At 38.1% G+C, this 22,597-nt stretch overlaps 1 protein-coding gene across 3 annotated transcripts in view; it reads left to right on the forward strand.

Annotated features, from left to right (window-relative positions):
• Positions 1 to 22,597, forward strand: part of LOC133086750 (gamma-interferon-inducible protein 16-like) — a 45,588-nt gene that overhangs the window by 16,991 nt on the left and 6,000 nt on the right. For 2 of the 3 annotated variants that reach the window (XM_061183250.1, XM_061183248.1), the window contains 7 exons: positions 1,021 to 1,305; positions 2,229 to 2,362; positions 2,997 to 3,155; positions 4,649 to 4,816; positions 9,025 to 9,222; positions 11,690 to 12,109; positions 13,583 to 13,774. In XM_061183250.1, the coding sequence (XP_061039233.1) occupies positions 1,041 to 1,305; positions 2,229 to 2,362; positions 2,997 to 3,155; positions 4,649 to 4,816; positions 9,025 to 9,222; positions 11,690 to 12,109; positions 13,583 to 13,774 (1,536 nt within the window). In that variant the 5' untranslated portion in view covers positions 1,021 to 1,040. The remainder of the gene's footprint in view (positions 1 to 1,020; positions 1,306 to 2,228; positions 2,363 to 2,996; positions 3,156 to 4,648; positions 4,817 to 9,024; positions 9,223 to 11,689; positions 12,110 to 13,582; positions 13,775 to 22,597) is intronic. The other variant, XM_061183251.1, reaches the window with a different exon arrangement.

Consider the following 22,597-nt stretch of genomic DNA (forward strand, 5'->3'; position numbering starts at 1 on the left):
TTTCAGAAGACAAAGCCTCAGTTGAGTCTTGAATGCTCTAAGAAGGTATTCAGAGGAAGAGAGATGGGAATGGCTTTCTAGGCCTTGGGAAGGGAATTAACAAAGTCATGAAATATGAAAAGGTAAGGTGTGGTGTATATTTCTAGAGCAAGAGACATAAAAATTACAGAGGTAAAGAAAGAGGCAGATTATTCAAGGCATTTTAAGCCAGCCTATGGAGCAAGAACTTTTTCAAAGAGAAAATGGGGAACTACTGAAGGATGTCAAGTGGGATAGAACCGTGGCTTTATAGAGAGATATCTGGCTCTATGAAAAGAACTGATTAGAGAAATTAAGCCTGGAAGGAGAAAAATCAAGCAGCCATTGAAATAATTCCAGCCAATAAATGCTGTGATCCTGTCCTAGAGAGAAGGGAGAAGTCCAACAAAGGGACACTGATATGGGCACATAGGACACAGAGAACATGGTCCACGCCTCAGGGAGAGATGATGCTAATGAGAACTGACTAGGGAAGTGCCAAGTGGATGGACTAGGGTTGGTACCCAGCGTGGAACTGTAGTGCTATGGCAGAAGGATATTTGTATAAGGTGAGAGGTTGCAGCCCATTTTGTTCATAGGCCACTTCAGACATGGTGGAAAGAGTCATGAACCAACAAGGCAGACATTCAAGAAGTAGGCTGCAGCTCCAATAAAGGATGGGAGGAGGAATCAGGGACTTTGACACTGCATAGTCCATACTTGACACACTGCAACCATTGCTTATTTCTGGACCTCCTTCCACCATACCCACCCTTAAACCAACTCAAGATCATCATTAAAATGGGAGAATTTCTTAGAAGTTTCTCATACAGCAGTTTTCAACCCATTTTCCGCAGTAACACGTCTGGTAATTAAGTCTCTTTTTGTCACACACACCCATGGATAATACTTTGACATATGCCGTTAACTCACATAGACATAACCAGTCTTCTAAATTGTCTGTAAAAAGGTGCAACACTGTATGTTTTTTTTCTCTTGCAGGCACGTCCCTAACTTGAGAGATGGGGAATGAATTCAAGAGAATTGTTCTGCTGAAAGGATTTCAGCACATCAGTGATTACCAGTTTAGCGTGATTAAGTGTTTACTGGCCAAGGATTTAAAACTGACTAGTAAAATGCAAAATGAATATGACAGAGTTAAGATTGCTGACTTGATGGAAGTAAAGTTCCGTGGGCCTGCCTGTGTTGACAAATTAATAGACTTGGTCAAAGATATAGAAGAAATTAAAGACCTTGCTAAAACTCTTAAAAATGAGAAGTTAAAAGGTACTTGGAAGAACCTCTTTCACACTCTCTCTGTACTGACCTCAACCTTAAATAGAACCCTGATTTGGTCAAAGTTTAGACCTCTCTTTTCCAACTTAGGACTCAGTAGCCATGACAATGGTAGTACTTTAGATGCCAACAAATTGACAACTTAGAGGATGCCTTTCCTACAAAGAGATCTGATATGTTTTAGAGGGTGTATTTTGGGGGTGTGGGCAAAGAAAATATTAGAAGGAGCTGATGAGAAAGCTGAGGCTTCCATACATTAGAAAGGTTAGACAATGATGAAACAAAATTAGAACATGTAGGTTCTTGAAATATTTAAATCAGTAAATATGCATGCTCTATTATCATATTTACTCCATCATTTTTATACTTTCTAGAAACAACTCTGAGGCAGTACTTAAATAAAAACCTGCCTCTGAGAGATGTGAAGAATTTGCCTCTTATAAAACCACCGGATTAGGAAAACATATTTTAAAAAGTCAAAGTCCAGTATCACTACTTTGTCCCATCACAAATTAGATTATATTCATTTTCTCTGGTTTCAGTAATTCAAATAGATCTTCTGTAGAAATTGACCCACCACTAGCATCATGAAAACTTTAGATTCTTAAAAGGAAAATATAGAATAAGTGGATTGTAAAAGGGTTCGACTGAGCTAGATAGGAGTCCAGAGGACAGGAAGAATATGCTCATGGTACAGGGGACAAGAAAGGAAACCACTGAGGAAGTCTGAGCCAGTACCTATACCTATGCTGCTACTGCTGGCCACCTATGGACAAGCTAGGCTAATGCAGTAGAGGCAGATACAAGCTTACCCAGATCCACAAACAGGAAGTGACAGGAAATAGTATTGAAGGTGCTTCAGGTATCTTAGACCAACTCCTCTGGATTTATCATGTTCTCTTTTACCACATCAGTTATCAGGAGAAGCAGAGCAAAAGAAGCAACTCCAGTGAAAAAAAGCAAGCTGAATATACCCAGTCCTGACCAATCTACATCCACCACTAATAAAGCTTTGGGACCTGAATCAATCAAGGATACACCTGTGAAGGTAGGATGGCTAAGGTCTCACAAAAGGAGATTTTACTGTGGCTTTTCTACTTGTTACCTTCTTATGAACACTTTGTTCTTTATTCATTTCTCAACATGCAAATAAATGAATCAGAGAAAAGGGGATCCAGGGCCAGAGTGAAAATTAATTTTAGAGCCAGTGAATTAATAGGTACTGATCACCCATTATGTTTCTGAACTACTGTGCACTTTAAATTGTGTAATATAATTCCCTATGGTGGAAATATGAAATCATTACCCCTCTTTTAGATGTATATTAAAATAGCAATCAGATTAGGAAAACAGCTTGCCAAAGCCTACTCAAAGAGACTAAATTCAAACTTAGATTTTCTAAATCCAAGTCCACTGCTCCTCTCATCAACACAGAAGTGAGTACAGGAATGACATGTATAAAATTTTCCTTACTATTGGTATGAAGCCAACATACATGTGCACTGCTTACCTTCTGGCCATCTCTTCAGACGATGGACTATATGTAGTTCCCTGGAGTTCCCAAGGACGTAAATTTTAGTATAATTAGAATCTAGTAATAAAAATTTGATTTTCTCAGTAGTAAAGATGTGTTTCTTTTATTATTGAAAAGTATTAACCAGGGGAAAAAACCCTACTTTCAGGGAAAGAAAACCACAAAAACTAATGAATCTAAGATGAATCTAAAGAAGGAGCAGAGTCAGCTTCCAGGATTGTTAGTAACCAGCACACAGTCAACTGAGAGCCTTCCCCAGACTCCTCAAATGCTTCCACCAAAGCCATCCAGCAGTTCCTCAACCAAGGTACCATTTTCCTGTTCCTAATACGTTCACCACCCTACATCATATTATAAGGATCCTCATGACCTTGAAAGAGTTTCTCAGTAATCCCTTACTATATAAAATTTCCTTATATAATAAAATCACCCATTAATTTATCAAATGCAGATATTGAGACCTCAATGTATTCTAAGTCCTGTGGCTTTTGGCAAGGTATGCATTTATGAAATAATTCCTGACCTCAAGAATGTGACTGTCTTATGTTTGGTCCTGAAATAGGGAATGGGAGTGGCCAGACATTTAGACATGACTATAAGGGTATGTTTCTCCCCTACATTTCAGTCTCCTTTCACCCCTTTCCCCTTAACCACGGGTCTAGACTAGTTCTCAGCATTATATGCTCTTTCCCATGTCAGGTGTTTACACATAGGCTCTTTCCTTGATTGGGAATTCATTATCCCTGTCTCTTCTCTGGCTCAAATGCATTCAACCTTCAGGTACCAACCTGAATTCCTTCCCCAGACAAGTCCTCACTGAAACAACCCCTTTCAAGAAAGGATCAGATACTCTCATTGTTTGCCTTCACAGGATGCTTTACTATTCCTTTATAGTACTTATCACAACTGTGATAACTCTACATTTTTCTTTTCTTCTAGACAAGGAGCTCAGATTATAGGTAACCTGTCCCAGAGGAAGACAAGAAAGGGGTGGGAAAGTGATTTCACACCTGTAGACATTGACTCTTATTCCAACCTGCTTTTTGTTTTGCCCTGTGGTTATACGCAACCCAGGACTATGGAGCCTGTATTTGAGATGAATGGGCACTAAAAGATGGCCCCAAGACAACATGAAGGGTAGGCAAGAGCAGGATTTAAAACACTATTCTCTAACATAGTTTCTCACCTAAGACCCAAGCTGCCCTCTGACTCAGGCTGCATTCCCCCACCACCACCACCCCCCCCCAACACATACCCCTTGAAGACAGACCTCCCATATAAAGGGACTCTCTATTTGGGGTGTTGTTTCCTTGTTGTCATTTTTCTTATTAGTTCCAAGAGTCCATATTTCGTCCAGTAATCTTTCCCAAAATATCAGTAGGTTTCTAGGAGCCTGAAGAGCAGATATCAGAAACCCACTTGTGTATTTTCTTGATCAGAAAGTCATAGTTAATAAACATCCTTAAATGCAGCCAATTTTGGACTGAGATTTGCTTCCCTTATAACCAGGGAAGTTTACCTTCCTGCTTTGGCCAGTTTGCATCAGATGTAGGAACTGGATTCCATCCCACACCAATGAAATTTCATCTGAGCTTTTAATATTTGGAGAGTGAAATTTGTAATCCTAGTTGAGATAGGAGAAGGATAGGTAATACAAGTATCTGTATATATGCTATTATTTCAGAAAAAAATTGAAAACTTAAGACTCTACATTAAAAAAGAGAAAAGAAATGATGTTGTGCTCTATGTGATTTTGAAAATCATTATCAAGAACTAAGGAAAAAATCTTTTTTTCTCGAGAAAAAAAATGACATAGCCACCAAAATTAATGACTTAAAAAGGAAGACCGTATCTCAGAAACAGAGTCAGCTTCCAGGAACTTCAGCAACCAGCACATGCCCAACTGGGAGCAGTTGTCCAGTGAAATCTATACCTCCACCAACACCATCCAGCAGTTTCTCCGTCAAGGTACCTGCTCCCTGTTCCCATTCCTTGTACCTCCTACAACATAAGTACAAGAATTATCATAATCTCACTTCCCACAATTTACCATTTATTTAATATAATCACTCATTCATTTTTCCGTGTATGTTTTGTGATCCCACTCTCTTCTAACTCCTTGGCTATTTACAACGCATGTATTTATGAAATAATCTCTAATTTTGAGAGGGTTACATTCTTGTGTTGAATAGAAAGAGGAGGGGAAGGTGACCAGACAAGTCAAGATGAATGTGTGTTCACCCTTACATTCCACTTTCCTTGGCCCTACTCCCCTTTGTTCACTGACCACATGATAGGTTTTATTTTCAAAGTTCTGTGCTCCTTCCCATGTCAGATGTTTTGACACGGACTTCTTTCTTTGTTTGGAATCACTTGTCCTGATTCACCACTGGTTCAGGTGTCTTCACCTTTCAGGTGCAAACCTGAATCTCTTCCTCATACAAGTCCTCACTGATACCCCCCTCCCAGAATACATTAGGTATTCTTCTTTTTTTTTTTTAATAAATTTATTTATTTATCTACATTTTATTTTTGGCTGCGTTGGGTCTTTGTTGCAGTGAGTGGGGGCTACTCTTCATTGTGGTGTGTGGGCTTCTCATTGCAGTGGCTTCTCTTGTTGCAGAGCATGGGCTCTAGGCGTGCAGACTTCAGTAGTTGTGGCTCATGGGCTCAGTAGTTGTGGCTCGCAGGCTCTAGAGCGAAGGCTCAGTAGTTGTGGTGCATGGACTTAGTTGCTCCGTGGCATGTGAGATCTTCCTGGACGAGGGCTCGAACCTGTGTCCCCTGCATTGGCAGGCGGATTCTTAACGGCTGTGCCACCAGCGAAGTCCTAGGTATTCCTCTTGTTTGTTTTCAAAGATCCGTTTCCTTTTCCTTTTTAACACTTTTTGCAACTGTAATAAATGTACATTTTTCTTTGTTACTATACTATAACATCAGTTATAAGGTTCCTGTCAACTGAAGAAAAATGCACAACCTAAAAGTTGAGAGTTATGTTTTATTCGGCAGACAATATGAGGACTTAAGTGGGGGACATAGAATCTCAGATAGCTCTGAGAGATTGCTCTGAAGAAGCAAGGGGGGGAGCCAGGATGTATATGGGGTTTTGCAACAAAGACCAGGTAGTTGGAACATCAAAAGATTACTGTTAATAAAGACAGCCAGATATCTCAAGTTAAGGAATTTGGTACTTTTCTATGTATAGGAAGATGCAAGAGTCTGAACTCACTGAAATCATTCCTTTGCTATGAACCTCAGATATCTGGGGCCAGTCTCCTGTGCTTTCTCATGCTGAGTTTCCTCAAGGTGCACCATCAGGGTGGGCTGCAGCAGTTGACTGCTAGATGGTGGGCATCCTGTTTCTATCCTGAGTTCCCTCAGGGCTTACCGTCGGGGCAGCTGTAATGTGATGGCTTGATGGCTGCAGCATCCTTAGTTTACTGATGTGGCAGGCCATAGTTTTCATTCACAGTGCCCTTTCCCAGCAAAGACCAGATGAGAATGGAAAAGTGAGTATACACACGTGTATATCAGCTCCTATCCTAGCCTGCCTTGTTTCTGCCCTGATATGACCCCTGTGCTTATCATCACACTGGGATACAATGCCTATTTCTGCAGCAAATAAGCAAGTGACTGAGGAATAGGAAAAAGCAGTATTTAAATCATTATTCTCTAAAATAGTTTGTAACCCAAGTTCCAAGCTGCTGAGGCTGAAGCCCCCTACGCAAATCCATGCATACCAGTTGAAGACAGATTTCTTCTGACAAGATTTTTCAAGTTTTGTTATTGTTTTTATTACTGTTACCTCCAATAATTAATAATTCCTCACATAGTCTCTCTTTGTTTTATTTATGGGCTGGAGCTAGTAATCTGTGCCTGTTTGCCTCTAGGTCCAGCTGGCCTTGGTCTAGTCATTGAAACCTCAGGCTCACTGTCTCTCTGCTATGACAATGACTTATGTGGACATCTCTAGACAACCCTATTTTTCTTTTTTTTTCTTTAGCATCTTTATTGGAGTATAATTGCTTTACAATGTGTGTTAGTTTCTGCTGTGTAACAAAGTGAGTCAGCTATACGTATACATATATCCCCATATCCCCTCTCTTTTGCAAGACAATCCTATTTTTCTATGCATACAGGCTTAGAATTGACACTTTCTAAGGTCCCATCTGCCTAAACTTGTGACATAGTCATTTCTACTTTCGTAAGACTCATTCTGCTACCCCTAAAACTCCTTGGAGCACAGGAATCCCAGGGAGGCTCATCTGTCTTTTTGGCCTCATACACCTAAACACACCATTCAGTCATTTCTTCTTTGGGGTCCAGCCACCTCTGTAGGAGACCTGGCACAAAGAGGATCTGACCCATTCTGTCTTTGATTCATCAGGGGAAAGAGCAGGAAAGCCTTGCTCTTCTTCATCATGGGGTCTCCCAACTATTTTCTTTGTAATATAGGCTCTGTTTGGGATTCAAAGACAGAAGCAGACCAATATTTTCTTTGATTCCTGCTGCTATGTCTCCCCAGTAGCAAACAGCACACATTGGCATGATTCAAGAACAGGGTAGAGTGGTGAAGGAAATAAGCCAAGGGAAAAAAATCAATTACTATTTTTAAATATAATCCAGCCATATAGTATGTTTTAGGGACCTAAATCCTACTGTTATGATGGAAGTTTTTGGTTTAACCGATTGTAAAAAATGATCAAGATGCTCTTGTCAATGAGATTAAATTACTAAATGTAGCAGAAGTGAATAGAGAAGCTTCTTTAATAAAGTGCTTCCCATACCACCTCTATATTGGGTTTCCATCAAGAAGGCCAACATTAAGCATGAAACATCTGTGGATCAGAGCAAAAATAGAAAGCCCTGTGTCTACTGTAAAATAATAATGTAGTGATATTTCTAGGTAATGAGCATTTAATGGTGCTAGACTCTAAAACCTGTGTTCTTTGTGTACATTATCTCATTTGTTCTTTATAACGTAACACGAGGATGCTATTGTTAATCCCATTTTACATATGAGAAAACTGAAGTTCTTAGAGGTTAGAAATCTTCTCCAAGTTCATGCAGAAAGTGAATTTTAGAGCCAGGATTCAAATGTAGCCTAATTGAATTCTAAAACTTGAGCATTTAATTGCATATATTGTAGTATAGATGCTACAATATCTGAAATTTATTTGTAAAAATTTATGTCAGATAGTGTTATATCTCAGATTTGTTTCCATTGCCCAGGCTCTTAAGCCTTCTAATGAGGAAAGAAATGACAAGGAAGGTCAGAGGGTATTCTAATCAAGTAGCTACATGCCAGAGACAGGCATTTTAAGCAGCTCCCTCATCTACAATTTTATCAACAACTGATACTTTATGGATTGGTTAAATGAATGCTAGAAGTGGTAAGAACTGTGGCAATTCTATACTGCAGAATGTTAGAAATGGTCTTTCATCAGTGAAACCAAAGATAGTCAAAATAAATGATTTTACAGACACTTCCTGCCCTGGCTTAAACAATTATAAAAATCCATGTACTGAGAATGCCCTGGGTGAAATTGCGAATGGGTCTGTTTATTGCTGAGAACTACGAAAGATTTGGTTGCTTGATAGAGACTAGGTAGATAGCAGAATCCTGCCTCTGGAATTATGAATTTGAGACAATGTCTCTGGTATGCTGATAAACAAAGCATTCAAATGGATGCAGACCTGGGTTTCCTGGATTTGAGGAGTAGATGATAGAAACCAATTTGCTTATTTGGTAAATATATAAAGTAATGAAGACTTAGTTAATAAAATGTCCATAAGTACAGCCAACATTGTTCAGAGATGTGCTTCCATTATAACCTGGTAGAGTTTTCTACTAATAAATTACTCCAAGTGTTGTCTTGGTGAAGTTGATACAGGCCAGTTCGCAGCAGAGGTAGAGCCAGAATTCCAAAACAGACCGATGAAATTTTGATCACCTGAGTTTTTAACATTTGCAGAGAGAAGTGTGCAATCCTGGTTGGACTCCAAGCTGGGGAGGTGTTGAGGGTACCTGAAGATGTACTATTATTCCAGAGCAAATTGGCAGAGTGAAGATCCTGTGGTGTGTGTGTGTGAGAGACAGACAGATAGAGACAGAGAGAGATAGAGGGTAAGAGAGAAATGTTATGGTTCATCTGATATTGAAAACCATTAACCAGGAAGAAGAAAATACATATTTTTGGATTCAAAAAATAGAAGGCACAACCAATAAAACACTTACCTCCAAGAAAAGGGAACTATGCCTGGAACAGAGTCAGCTTCCACAATGTGCAAACCCCAGCATAATCCCAAATGAGGGCTGCCTTCAGACTCCTCAGATGCTGCCACCAACCTCATCCAGCAGTTCCTCAACCAAGGTACCAGATTTCTGTTTTCAGTATTTTCCCTCCCTACAACATAATGACAGCGTTCTCTAGAACCATAAAGGAACTTCTCACCAATCCCCTACGACATACAATTCTTTATTAATTAGATCACACGTGTTGTTATTGAGTGTGTATTTTGAGATCCTACCTACATTCAAATTTGGACTCTTATTATGCTGCCCTTTGCATTAGGATATTCTATGACCTAGTGTGCACATAAATCATTCCTCTTCAGTCATGGGTATAACTAGTAATTTGTTTGTTTAATTTTATTTCTGTGTTTCTCTCAATACACCATGAGCGAGAGAGCTTAGGGTGCAATAAGGTGGAGAAATACAGAAACAAACAAAGCACTATCACCAATTCTTTCTCTTTTTTTAAATTATGGAAGTAATATCATCTAAGAAATTTAGGAAATGCAGATACATAGACAAAAATAATTAATTTTAACTATCTGAAATCTCCCTTCTATCAAATGCCATATTTTGGCAAACAGTCTTTCTGATTTTACCTTTTGTTATGTATATACAAAGAATATCAATTTGTCCCAGGTTGATCACATTACACATATTTTTCTATAATTCAGGTTTTTTCTTTCACCTGCTATATCTTGAAGTGCTACTTAATTCAAGAAGTATAGATTTAAATTATTATTTTAACATAAGAGAATAACTGCATTTTTAAATTTTTATAAATGTAAAAATAATCCTTTACTATTTGACTTTAGGCTATTTCCAGTATTCCCTATACACACAATGAACATAATAAGAACATGTGTCCATCAGGTCTTCTTTCATGACCCTGAGTATAGATACATAATTTCTTCCTTAAGTCCTGTGCACTTCTTGTCAAGGTGCTGCTGTTGTTACTAGTATGAGATTTGTTGTTACTGATTAACTTGGCCTGGGAATGAGCATTCGGATGTAGGGAGAATTGGCCACAGTGATGAGAAATCAGAGTTCAGCCCCATGACCCCCAGGCTGTGGCCTGTATGACAGTACAAGTCAGACCACATGGAGCACTGCTGGTCTGTGGAGGCAGCTGGCCTGTCTCCATGAACTGGTCCCTAGAACTCCCATGGCGCCCCCCTTGCCTTCACACTTCTTCTTACAGATCAGTAGTCTCCCCTCCAATTCAAACTGCTCTCCTGAAACTCAGAAATGGTTCAGGCACTGGGTAGACAGGGGGCCATAGAAAAGTCCCCTGACACCTGACTTCTCCTTTGGCATTCTTCTCCTGAGGATCCTGCCATTATTCTAACAGGGGTGTGTAGAGGAGGAAAAGTAATTTCCCCTCTACCCTTCTGAGTTCTTGGCTGAGACCCCTGTATTAAAGCAAAGATTGTCAAGAAAAAACTAGCAGAAGTTTATTAACAGGTATACCTCATCTGTACATAGAAGAGACCCAGGAAGAATGAGTAACTCCCTGAGGTGGCCTAAGCCACCAGCTTAAATACCATCTTTAGTGAAGACAGAAGAAAGAAAAGTGTGGGGAGGCCAGTTATGTGGAGGTTACCAGGAAAAGCAGGAAAAACAAGGGTGATGTTTGTTATGCAAATTTAAGTCAGTTTCTCCTCTGGTGATAGTATTCTCTTGAGATTTAGAGTCCTCCTTCTCTTCCTAGTACACAGGGGCAGACACCCTTAGAAATGGAGATTTAATTTATAAATACACATTTCCCTTACAAAAGGGCAACTTTCTTTCTGGTTTTAGAGCTTCCTCTATGTGTGTTTTTTTTTCAAAATAATCAGCTTAAGATAATCCTGTGCCAAAGAAACATATTTTGGGGTGGCTGATTCTGCTACTCTTCAAAACATCCTTTATCCAGGACATTTCCAAATTCAGGAAGTTCATGGGATTTTTCCAGTGACTGTCTACTAACCCTTTTTCAACATAACACTGCTTTCCTGAAAAGGGACTTTCTAATTTGGGTCTTTAAATTGCCACATCTACTGGGATGAGATCAATGGATTCTGACTGGAGCCATTCCCTACTCTCAGTGCTATCAAGGGCAATTTATTTTCATCCAAATTTGTATCTTATCTTACGCACTGAAATGAGTTGATGGGATAATTTAAGATGATTTTTTCATCCTCATCTCTACTAGAAATCACTACACAACAGCACTGCTATTGCCCACTGCCTCTGTACTCTACATAGCTCTTCCTGGGAGAAATAGTTCTTCCCTTGAGTTAATACCTTTTAAAGAAAAGTATTCTTCCTACCACACTCATAAAACAATGAAAAAGAAGAAAAATCACTGTTTAAATCGTCTCCATACATTCCATTAGATTATATATACCATGTCAGTGATCTTTGTCTAGGTTTTTTTTTTTTTTTTTCCCAACTCCACCTAATTATGTTCTTTGTTGAGGTCAACATTTAGCCGTAGATGATTCTCATTAGAGAGTGAATCCTTTTCTTAATTGTGCCTGTTTTTGGTGTATACTTTTATGTAGAAACCAAGATTGACGGCTGTACCTAAAGAAGCTTCCAGAGAGGAGGGCTTCCAGAGGGGGCCCAAAGAAGTGATGGTGCTGAAAGCAACGGAACCATTTACATATGCTGTCAGAGAAGGCGAGAGGAAGATGTTTCATGCCACAGTGGCTACTGAGAGCCAGTTCTTCCAAGTGAAGGTTTATCATGTTGACCTGAAGGAGAAGTTCATCCCAAAGAAAATCATTGCCATATCAGATTATTTTGGCCGCAATGGGTTCCTGGAGGTGTTCAATGCCTCATCTGTGTCTGATGTTAACCCTGACCGAAAGATGGAGATCTCTAAAAGACTGATTCAAAACGCAAATGCAACTCCTAAAATCAGTCATCTTTACTCGCAAGCTCTAGGAACATTCGTGAATGGGGTGTTTCTGGTGCATCAGGTAAGCCCACACCATTGTTTTGCAATATTTCTTCTGCAACCCCGGAACATAAAAGTCTTAGCTTCCGAATGAATTTGGTTAACTTCATAAACACAGGAACTCAAAGCCCCCCTGACCAGGGATAGCTGGGTGCCATCTTTCCACTTCAGAATATAAGATAGACAATCTCTTAACATTCTTCTTCCCAAGGTAACAGCATGCAAGTCCTTCAGAAATCATGGCATTTTAACAGCTGTGCTAATCCATTCATAGCCATCCTGAGCCAGTAAAGGGCAGAGTTTATATCTCTCTATATACAGATACATACAAATCTATATCCATCTATATATGTTTATATATATAGATATATAGGGAGAGGTTGGGGGGAAAGAGAGAGAACTCTCCTTCTGGTTTTTTTCTTTGAGTTCTGCCTCACCTGTTTCAGTGACAGCTTAACTTAATTGTGAATAAAGAATTGCCCTTCCAAGCTTGGATTTCAACTGTGACAACCAGAGTCAGAAATCAATAGACTACTTTGCCCTAGAATCAGCTCTTATCCACAGTTAGCTAAGATTCTGATCATCTGACCTCTAAAGTGCTCTCATTTCTTCACATTCATTCATCAAAAAATTGTTGAGCAAAAAACCTTGGCATTAACTAATAAGAGAAATATGGATGTTGAAAACACTAGAAAAATCAAGTCGTTTCATTCCACAATATATTAACATGGGCAATAAAATGCAGAATTTTGCTGAATTCTTAGAATTAGGGTAGGTATTTCAGTCCCAACACATCATAGAAATACTAAGGTTAGCTGACCTAACCGTTATGTGAAGTATTGTTTCATATTCCATTATATATGTCTTCTAGGGTGGCTCTTTACCTATCCCCCTGTTGTTTTCCATACACTCTGTTTAAGTGACTGTGCACACATGTGCATTTGTAGAATTAATGAGTAAAGTAAGTGACATAGAAATTAGAACAATGGAAGTAGATGATCTAGATTCAAGATTGGGCAGATTAGGGAAGAATGAATAAATAGAGAAGATAGAGGAAAGAATTACATATTGAAATAATAATCTGCTTAAGGAGAACTTGCAACCATCTTTTTGAGACTCATAATAAGACATGAATGGCCTTTGTTCTCAGGGAGATCCAAAGAAACCTGTGCAGCTTATCAGACCACACTATATCCAAGTTTCTTAAGAAATCTCAGCTATTCTGAGATGGGAGCAGGAAAAATTAGGAAAGTAATCCAGTTTTCTAGAAGAACCCAGCACACAAAGACTTAAAGGAAGGAAAGATAGAAAGAGAATTTAAATGGGAGGATAAACTGAACAAGATATCTTACACTATTTGGTACCTGTAATTCTGGACCTCCAGCTCATATTAACTGGTCTGAGACAACAGTTTCCACTAATGCCCTATATTTTTCAAAGTTGTGGAAATTCCTGATCCAGTTCTCAGAAGATGGATGCTAATTTTCTTTTGCAGAAATTGGTATGTAATGAATGCATATATTATGAAATACAAGATAATACAGGAGTGATGGAAGTCCTGGTTTATGGACAACGACTGACCAGAATCAACTGTGAGAAAGGCGATAGACTTAAACTCATCTGCTTTGAATTGGCATTAAATGGGGATAAGAGGCAGCTGAGATCCATAATTCACAGTTTCATCAAGGTGAGATCTTCTGGGGGGTCATCATTGTTCCAAAGTAGAAGTCTTTAAGAAAACTAGACTGCTGTTACTACGGAGAGTCCAGCAGGTGGAACGAGAACTAATTTTTGCCATTTAGTGGGTGTAAAGTTTCTTTTCATTATTCTTTTTTTTAAGGATATTTTTAAATTTAATTTTTTGTATTGAAGTATAGTTAATTTACAATGTTTTCTTAGTTTCAAGTGTACAAGAAAGGGAATCAGTTACATACACACACACACACACACATATATATATTCATTTTCAGATTCTTTTCCATTATAGGTTATTACAAGATATTGAGTATAGTTCTCTGTGCTATACAGTAGGTCCCCGTTTACCTATTTTATAGATAATAATGTGCATATGTTAATCCCAAACTCCTAATTTACTTCCGCTTCTCCCACTGCTATCCTCTTTGGTAACCATAAGTTTGTTTTCTATGTCTGTCAATCTATTTCTGTTTTGTAAATAAGTTCATTTGTATCATCTTTTTAGATTCCACATATAAATAATAACATATGATAGTTGTCTTTCTCTGACTACTTCACTTAGTATGATAATCTCTAGATCCGTCCATGTTGCTGCAAATGGCATTATTTCATTCTTTTTATGGCTGAGTAGTATTCCATTGTATATATGTACCACATCTTCTTTATCCATTCATTTGTTGATGGACATTTAGGTTGGTTCCATGTACTGGCTATTGTAAATAGTACTGCAATGAACATGGTGGTACATGTCTCTCTCTTTTTTTTTTTTTTTTGGTTTACCAGTTCATTTTTATTTATTTATTTATTTATTTATTTATTATTTTTTATTTTTTTAAACAACTTTATTGGAGTATAATTGCTTTACAATGGTGTGTTAGTTTCTCCTTTATAACAAAGTGAATCAGTTATGCATATACATATGTTCCCATATCTCTTCCCTCTTGCGTCTCCCTCCCTCCCACCCCTCTAGGTAGTCACAAAGCACCGAGCTGATCTCCCTGTGCTATGCGGCTACTTCCCACTAGCTATCTATTTTACATTTGGTAGTGTATATATGTCCATGCCACTCTCTCACCCTGTCACATCTTACCCCTCCCCCTCCCCATATCCTCAAGTCCATTCTCTAGTAGGTCTGTGTCTTTATTCCCGTCTTGCCACTAGGTTCTTCATGAACTTTTTTTTTTTTCTCCTTAGATTCCATATATATGTGTTAACATACTGTATTTGTTTTTCTCTTTCTGACTTACTTCACTCTGTATGACAGACTCTAACTCCATCCACCTTACTACAAATACCTCCATTTCATTTCTTTTTATGGCTGAGTAATATTCCATTGTATATATGTGCCACATCTTCTTTATCCATTCATCCGATGATGAACAATTTAGGTTGCTTCCATGTCCTGACAATTGTAAATAGAGCTGCAATGAACATTGTGGTACATGACTCTTTTTGAATTATGGTTTTCTCAGGGTATATGCCCAGTAGTGGGATTGCTGGGTCGTATGGTAGGTCTATTTTTAGTTTTTTAAGGAACCTCCATACTGTTCTCCATAGCGGTTGTATCAATTTACATTCTCACCAACAGTGCAGCAGGATTTCCTTTTCCCCACACCCTTTCCAGCATTTATTGTTTCTAGATTTTTTGATAATGGCCATTCTGACCAGCATGAGGTGATACTTCATTGTAGTTTTGATTTGCATTTCTCTAATAATTAGTGATGTTGAGCATCTTTTCATGTGCCTCTTGGCCATCTGTATGTCTTCCTTGGTGAAATGTCAATTTAGGTCTTCTGCCCATTTTTTAATTGGATTGTTTGTTTTTTTGATATTGAGCTCCATGAGCTGTTTGCATATGTTGGAGATTAATCCTTTGTCTGTTGTTTCATTTGCAAATATTTTCTCCCATTCTGAGGGTTGTCTTTTTGTCTTGTTTATGGTTTCCTTTGCTGTGCAAAAGCTTTTAAGTTTAATTAAGTCCCATTTGTTTATTTTTGGTTTTTTCTATTATGCTAGGAGGTGGGACAAAAAAGATCTTGCTGTGGTTTATGTCAAAGAGTGTTTTTCCTGTGTTTTCCTCTAAGAGATTTATAGTGTCTGGTCTTACATTTATGTCTTTAATCCATTTGGAGTTTATTTTTGTGTATGGTGTTAGGTAGTTCTCTAATTTCATTCTTTTACATGTAGTTGTCCAGTTTTCCCAGCACCACTTATTGAAGAGGCTGTCTTTTCTTCATTGTATGTTCTTGTTTCCTTTGTTGTAAATTAGGTGACCATATGTGCGTGAGTTTATCTCTGGGCATTCTATCCTGTACTATTGATCTATATTTCTGTTTTTGTGCCAGTACCATACTGTCTTGATTACTGTAGCTTTGTGGTATAGTTTGAAGTCTGGGAGTCTGATTCCTCCAACCCCATTTTTCTTTCTCAAGATTGCTTTGGCTGTTCAGGGTCTTTTGTGTTTCCTTACAACTTGTAAAACTTTTTGTTCTAATTCTGTGAAGAATACCATTGTAGTTTGATAGGGATTGCATTGAATCTGTAGATTGCTTTTGATTCTTCCAATCCAAGGACATGGTATATTTCTCCATCTGTTTATGTCATCTTTGATTTCTTTCATCAGTGTTTTATAGTTTCCTGAGTACAAGTCTTTCACCTCCTTAGGCAGGTTTATTCCTAGGTACTTTATTCTTTCTGTTGCAATTGTAAATGATAGTGTTTCCTTAATTTCTCTTTCTGATTTTTTCATTGTTGGTGTATAGGAATGCCAGAGATTTCTGTGCAGTAATTTCATATCCTGCAACCTTACCAAATTCATTGATTAGTTCTATTAGTTTTCTGGTGACATCTTTAGGATTTTCTATGTATAGCATCATGTCATCTGCAAACAGTGACAGTTTTACTTCTTCTTTTCCAATTTGTATTCTTTTTCTTTCTTTTTCTTCTCTGATTGCCATGGCTAGGACTTCCAAAAATATGTTGAATAAGAGTAGCAAGAGTGGACATCCTTGTCTTGTTCCTCATCTTAGTGGAAATGTTTTCAGTTTTTCACCATTGAGTATGATGCTTGCTGTGGGTTTGTCATATATGGCCTTTATTATGTTGAGGTAGGTTCCCTCTATACCCATTTTCTGGAGGGTTTTTATCATAAATAGGTGTTGAGTTTTGTCAAAAGCTTTTTCTGCATCTATTGAGATGTTCATATGGTTTTTATTCCTTAATTTGTTAATGCGGTGTATCACATTGATTGATTTGCGTATATTAAAGAATCCTTGCATCCCTGGGATGAATCCCACTTGACTGTGGTGTATGATCCTTTTAATGTGTTGTTGTATTCTGTTTGCTAGTATTTTGTTCAGGATTTTTGCATCTATGTTCTTCAGTGATATTTGTCATAATTTTCTTTTTTTGGGATATCTTTTTCTGGTTTTGGTATCAGGGTGATGGTGGCTTTCTAGAATGAATTTGGGAGTGTTTCTCCCTCTGCAATTTTTAGAAGAGTTTGAGAAGGATCAGTGTTAGCTCTTCTCTAAATGTGTGATAGAATTCGCCTGTGAAACCATCTGGTCCTGGACTTTTGTTTGTTGGAAGATTTTTAATTACGGTTTCAATTTCATTACTTGTGATAGGTCTATTTATATTTTCTAATTCTTCCTGGTTCAGTCTTGGAAAATTGTACCTTTCCAAGAATTTGTCCGTTTCTTCATGGCTGTCCATTTTATTGGCATAAAGTTGTTTGTAGTAGTCTCTTATATTCCTTTGTATTTCTGCAGTGTCAGTTGTGATTTCTCCTTTTTTCATTTCTAATTTTATTGATTTGCCTACTCTCCCTTTTTTTTCTTGATGAGTCTGGCTAAGGGTTTATCAATTTTTTCTATCTTCTCAAAGAACCAACTTTTAGTTTTATTGATCCTTGCTATTGTTTTCTTCATTTCTATTTCATTATTTCTGCTCTGATCTTTATGATTTCTTTCCTTCTACTGACTTTGGGTTTTCTTTGTTCTTTCTGTAGTTGTTTTAAGTGTATGGTTAGATTGTGTATTTGAGATTTTTCTTGTTTATTGAGGTGATATTGAATTGCTATAAACTTCCCTCTTAGAACTGCTTTTGCTGCGTCCCATAGGTTTTGGGTTGATGTGTTTTCATTGTCATTTGTTTCTATGTATTTTTTAATTTCTTCTTTGATTTCTTCAGTCGTCTCTTGGTTATTTAGTAGTGCACTGTTTAGCCTCCATGTATTTGTGTTTTTTCAGTTTTTTTTTCCTGTAATTGATTTCCAATCTCTTAGTGTTGTAGTCAGAAAAGATGCTTGATACGATTTCAATTTTCTTAAATTTTCCGAGGTTTGATTTGTGTCCAAAGATGTGATGTATCCTGGATAATGTTTTGTGTGCACTTGAGAAGAAAGTGTATTATGCCACTTTTGGGTGGAATGGTCTATAAATATCAATTAAATCTATCTGGTCTATTGTGTCATTTAAAGCTTGTGTTTCCTTATTTATTTTCTGTTTGGATTATATGTACATTGGTGTAAGTGTGGTGTTAAAGTCCCCTACTATTATTGTGTTACTGTCGATTTCTCCTTTCATGGTTGTTAGCATTTGCCTTATATATTGAGGTGCTCCTATGTTGGGTTCATAAACATTTGTAATTGTTATATCTTCTTCTTGGATTGATCCTTTGATCATTATGTAGTGTCCTTCCTTATCTCATGTAACAGTCTTTATTTTAAAGTCTATTTTATCTGATATGAGTATTGCTACTCCAGCTTTCTTTTGATTTCCATTTTCATGGAATATCTTTTTCCATCCCTTCACTTTCAGTCTGTATGTGTCCCTAGGTCTTAAGTGGGTCTCTTGTAGACAGCATATATATGGGTCTTATTTTTGTATCCATTCAGCCAGTCTGTGTCTTTTGGTTGGGGCATTTAATACATTTACATTGAAAGTTATTATTGATATGTATGCTCCTATTACCATTTTTAAAATTGTTTTGGCTTTGTTTTTGTGGGTCTTTTTCTTCTCTTGTTTTTCCCACCTAGAGAAGTTTCTTTAGCATTTGTTGTAAAGCTGGTTTGGTGGTGCTGAATTCTCTTAGCTTTTGCTTGTCTGAAAAGCTTTTGATTTCTCATTAAATCTGAATGAGATCCTTGCTGGGTAGAGTAATACTGGTTGTAGGTTTTTCTCTTTCATCACTTTAAGTATATCCTGCCACTCCCTTCTGGCCAGCAGAGTTTCTGCTGAAAAATCTGCTTATGGGGATTCCTTTGTATATTATCTTTGCTTTTCCCTTGCTGCTTTTAATATTTTTTCTTTGAATTTAATTTTTGTTAGTTTGATTAATATGAGTCTTGCCATGTTTCTCCTTGGGTTTTTCCTGTATGGGACTCTCTGTGCCTCCTGGACTTGGATGACTATTTCCTTTCCCATGCTAGGGAAGTTTTCGACTATAATCTCTTCAAATATTTTCTCAGACCCTTTCTTTTTCTATTCTTCTTCTGGGACCCCTATAATGCAAATGTTGGTCCATTTAGTGTTGTCCCAGAGGTCTCTGAGATAGTCTTCAATTCTTTTCATTTTTTTTTCTTTATTATGCTCCTCAGCAGTTATTTCCACCATTTTGTTTTCCAGCTCACTTATTCATTCTTCTGCCTCATTTATTCTGTTATTGATTCCTTCTAGTGAATTTTTCATTTCAGTTATTGTGTTGTTCATCTCTCTTTGTTTGTTCTTTATTTCTTCTAGACCTTTGTTAAACATTTCTTGTATTTTCTCAGTCTGTGCCTCCATTCTATGTCCAAGATTCTGGATCATCTTTGCTATCATTACTCTGAATTCTTTTTCAGGTAAATTGCATGTTTCCTCTTCATTTATTTGGTGGTGTAGGTTTTTTACCTTGCTTCTTCATCTGTGACATATTTTTTTGCCATCTCATTTTTTTTTTTTTTTTTTTAATTAGTGGGATGGTGTTCCTGTCTTACTTGCTGTTTGGCCTGAGGCTTCCAAAGCTGGAGTTTGTAGGCTATTGGGTAGAACTGGGTCTTGGTGCTGAGTTGAGGACCTCTGTGAGACCTCTGTTTGATGAATATTCCCTGGGGTCTGAGATTCTCTGTTAGTCCAGTGGTTTGAATTTGGAAGTCCCACCGCAGGAGCTTCTGCCTGACTCCTGGCTCATAAACCAAGGTCCTGCAAGCCGTGTGGGGTGGCAAAAAAAAAAAAAAAAAAGAGAGAGAGAGAGAACAATAACAAGGTAAAAAATAAAATTGGACTAGGAAACTAACAGATATGTTAGAAAGAACATAAAAGTAACAATATAAATGAATTATCAACTGGAAGGTACAACAGTACCACAATAGTAAAAAAGAGGAGGAGGGAAAAGAAAAAAAAAGGAAAAAAAAGAAAAAAAAGGTGGAAAAGGCCTTGACTGTGGAGGGTGGGGCCTAAGCAAGGGCAAGGTTTGGGCAGTGGGCAGGGCCTATGCTTAGGACCCACAGTGCTGGAAAAGGCTCTGGGGGCAGTAGGGGGTGGGGACTAGGCTCAACGGAACAGAGGTCTCAGAGGGCAGGGGACCTCACCTGGGAGCCCAGCGGGCTTCCTGGGCTCGAGTGGGCGGGGCAAATGCCCTCCTCTCCTCTCCTGCTCCTGCCTCCCAGAGGGCCCCTCCTGCCTGCCTCTCCTGATCTCCCCGACCTCCCTCCTATGCCCCCAAGGACCCACGTGGCCTGGAGGGGCCTTTGGAGGGCAGGGCATTGGCCTGGGAGCTCAGCAGGCTCCCCGGGCCCGAGTGGGTGGGGCAATCACCCTCCATTCCTCTCCAGCTCCTCCTCCCAGAGGACCCCTCCCACCTGCCTCTCCTGATCTCCCTGGCCTCAGGGGTGCCGATCCTGTCTGGCCTCCCCCTTCAGTCCCCCCACATCCTACCCATTCACTTCGGGGTTCCTCCATCTCTTTGGGCATCAGGGTCCTCCACCAGCAGCAGGCAGGCTCCCTAGTTGTGGGGAGATGGTAACTTGGTGTCTTCCCATACCGCCATCTTGACTCCACCCCCTTGTAGTCTTTTTAATGATTGCCATTCTGACTGGTGTGAGGTTACACTTCATTGTAGTTTTGATTTGCATTTCTTTAATAATTAGCAATATTGAGCATCTTTTTATGAGTTTGTTGGCCATCTATATGTCTTTTTTAGAGAAATGTATATTTATGTCCTCTGCCCATTTTTTGATTGGGTTTGTTATTTTGATATTAAGCTGTATGAGCTGTTTGTATATTTTGGAAATTAATCCCTTATTGGTAGCATCATTTGCAAATATTTTCTCCCAGGCCATAGGTTGTCTTTTCATTTTGTTTATGGTTTCCTTTGCTATGCAAAACTTTAAGTTTAATTAGGTCCCATTTGGTTATTTTTGTTTTCATTTCCATTACTCTAGGAGACTGATCCAAAAAAAATATTGCTGCAATTTATTTCAAAGTGTGTTCTGCCTATGTTTGTGATAGGTGTTTTATAGTATCCGGTTTTACATTTAGGTCCTTAATCCATTCTGAGTTTATTTTTGTATATGGTGTTAGAGAATGTTCTAATTTGATTCTTTTAGATGTAGGTGTCCAGTTTTCCCAGCACCACTTATTGAACAGACTGTCTTTTCTCCATTGTATATTCTTGCCTCCTTTGTCATTGATTAATTGACCATAAGTGTGTGGGTTTATTTCTGGGCTTTCTATCCTGTTCCATTGATCTATATGTCTGTTTCTATGGCAGTACCATACTGTTTTGATTACTGTAGCTTTGTAGTAGTCTGAAGTCAGGGAGCGTGATTCCTCCAGCTCCATTCTTCTTTCTCAAGATTGTTTTGGCTATTTGGAGTCTTTTGTGTTTCTATACAAATTAAAAAATTTTTTTCCAGTTCTTTGAAAAATGCTATTGGTAATTTGATAGGGATTGCATTGAATCTGTTGATTGCCTTAGGTAGTATGGTCATTTTAACAATATTGATTCTTCCAATTCAAGAACATGATATACCTTTCCATCTGTTTGTGTCATCTTCAATTTCTTTCATCAGCATCTTATAGTTTTCATTTAAGGGTATTTTTAATCATATTGAAGAGAGAAACTTCAGAGAGGCTATCAAAGGATATGATATCTAAGCTAAATATTGTAGAATTGTTTGAATTTTCAGACCAGGTAGATTATTTAGTAAATTTGGACTTCCTTAAGGCAGATTTGTTTCAAATACTGGCTCTGTCATTTGCTAGGTGACTAATAACTTAAATACTAGGAACCTCTGATTCATCATCTATAGAATGGAAGAAATACCTTTTATCCCAGAGGATAGTTAACAGAACTCATTTCGATCTAAATGATCAAGGATGCCCCTGAGCATTTCAGAACACAAAGTTACCTGCCTTTAGTGAGATACACATACTGGTCTACAACAGAGGTGTTTGGTCCTACAGGGCAAATTCCATGGTCTTTGTCAAACTCACATATACACATTCATGTGGGATGGATTCCTGGAACACTAACAAAAGTTAATACAGCCATACCTTGTTTTATTGCACTTCACTTTCACTTTCTTGTGCTTTCCAGATATTGCTTTTTTTTTTTTTTTTTTTTACAAATTGAGAAATTGAGGGTTTGTAGCAATCCTGTGTAGAGCAAGTGTCCTGGTGCCATTTTCCCAAAACATTTGTCACTTTGAGTCTCTGTGTCATGTTTGGCAAGTCTCATAATATTTCAGGCTTTTTCATTATTCTTATATTTGTCATGGTGATCTGTGATAAGTGATGTTACTATTGAAATCATTTGGAGTGCCATGAAC

Source organism: Eubalaena glacialis, chromosome 3 (assembly GCF_028564815.1).
Source record: "Eubalaena glacialis isolate mEubGla1 chromosome 3, mEubGla1.1.hap2.+ XY, whole genome shotgun sequence".
In the NCBI taxonomy this organism is placed as follows: domain Eukaryota; kingdom Metazoa; phylum Chordata; class Mammalia; order Artiodactyla; family Balaenidae; genus Eubalaena; species Eubalaena glacialis.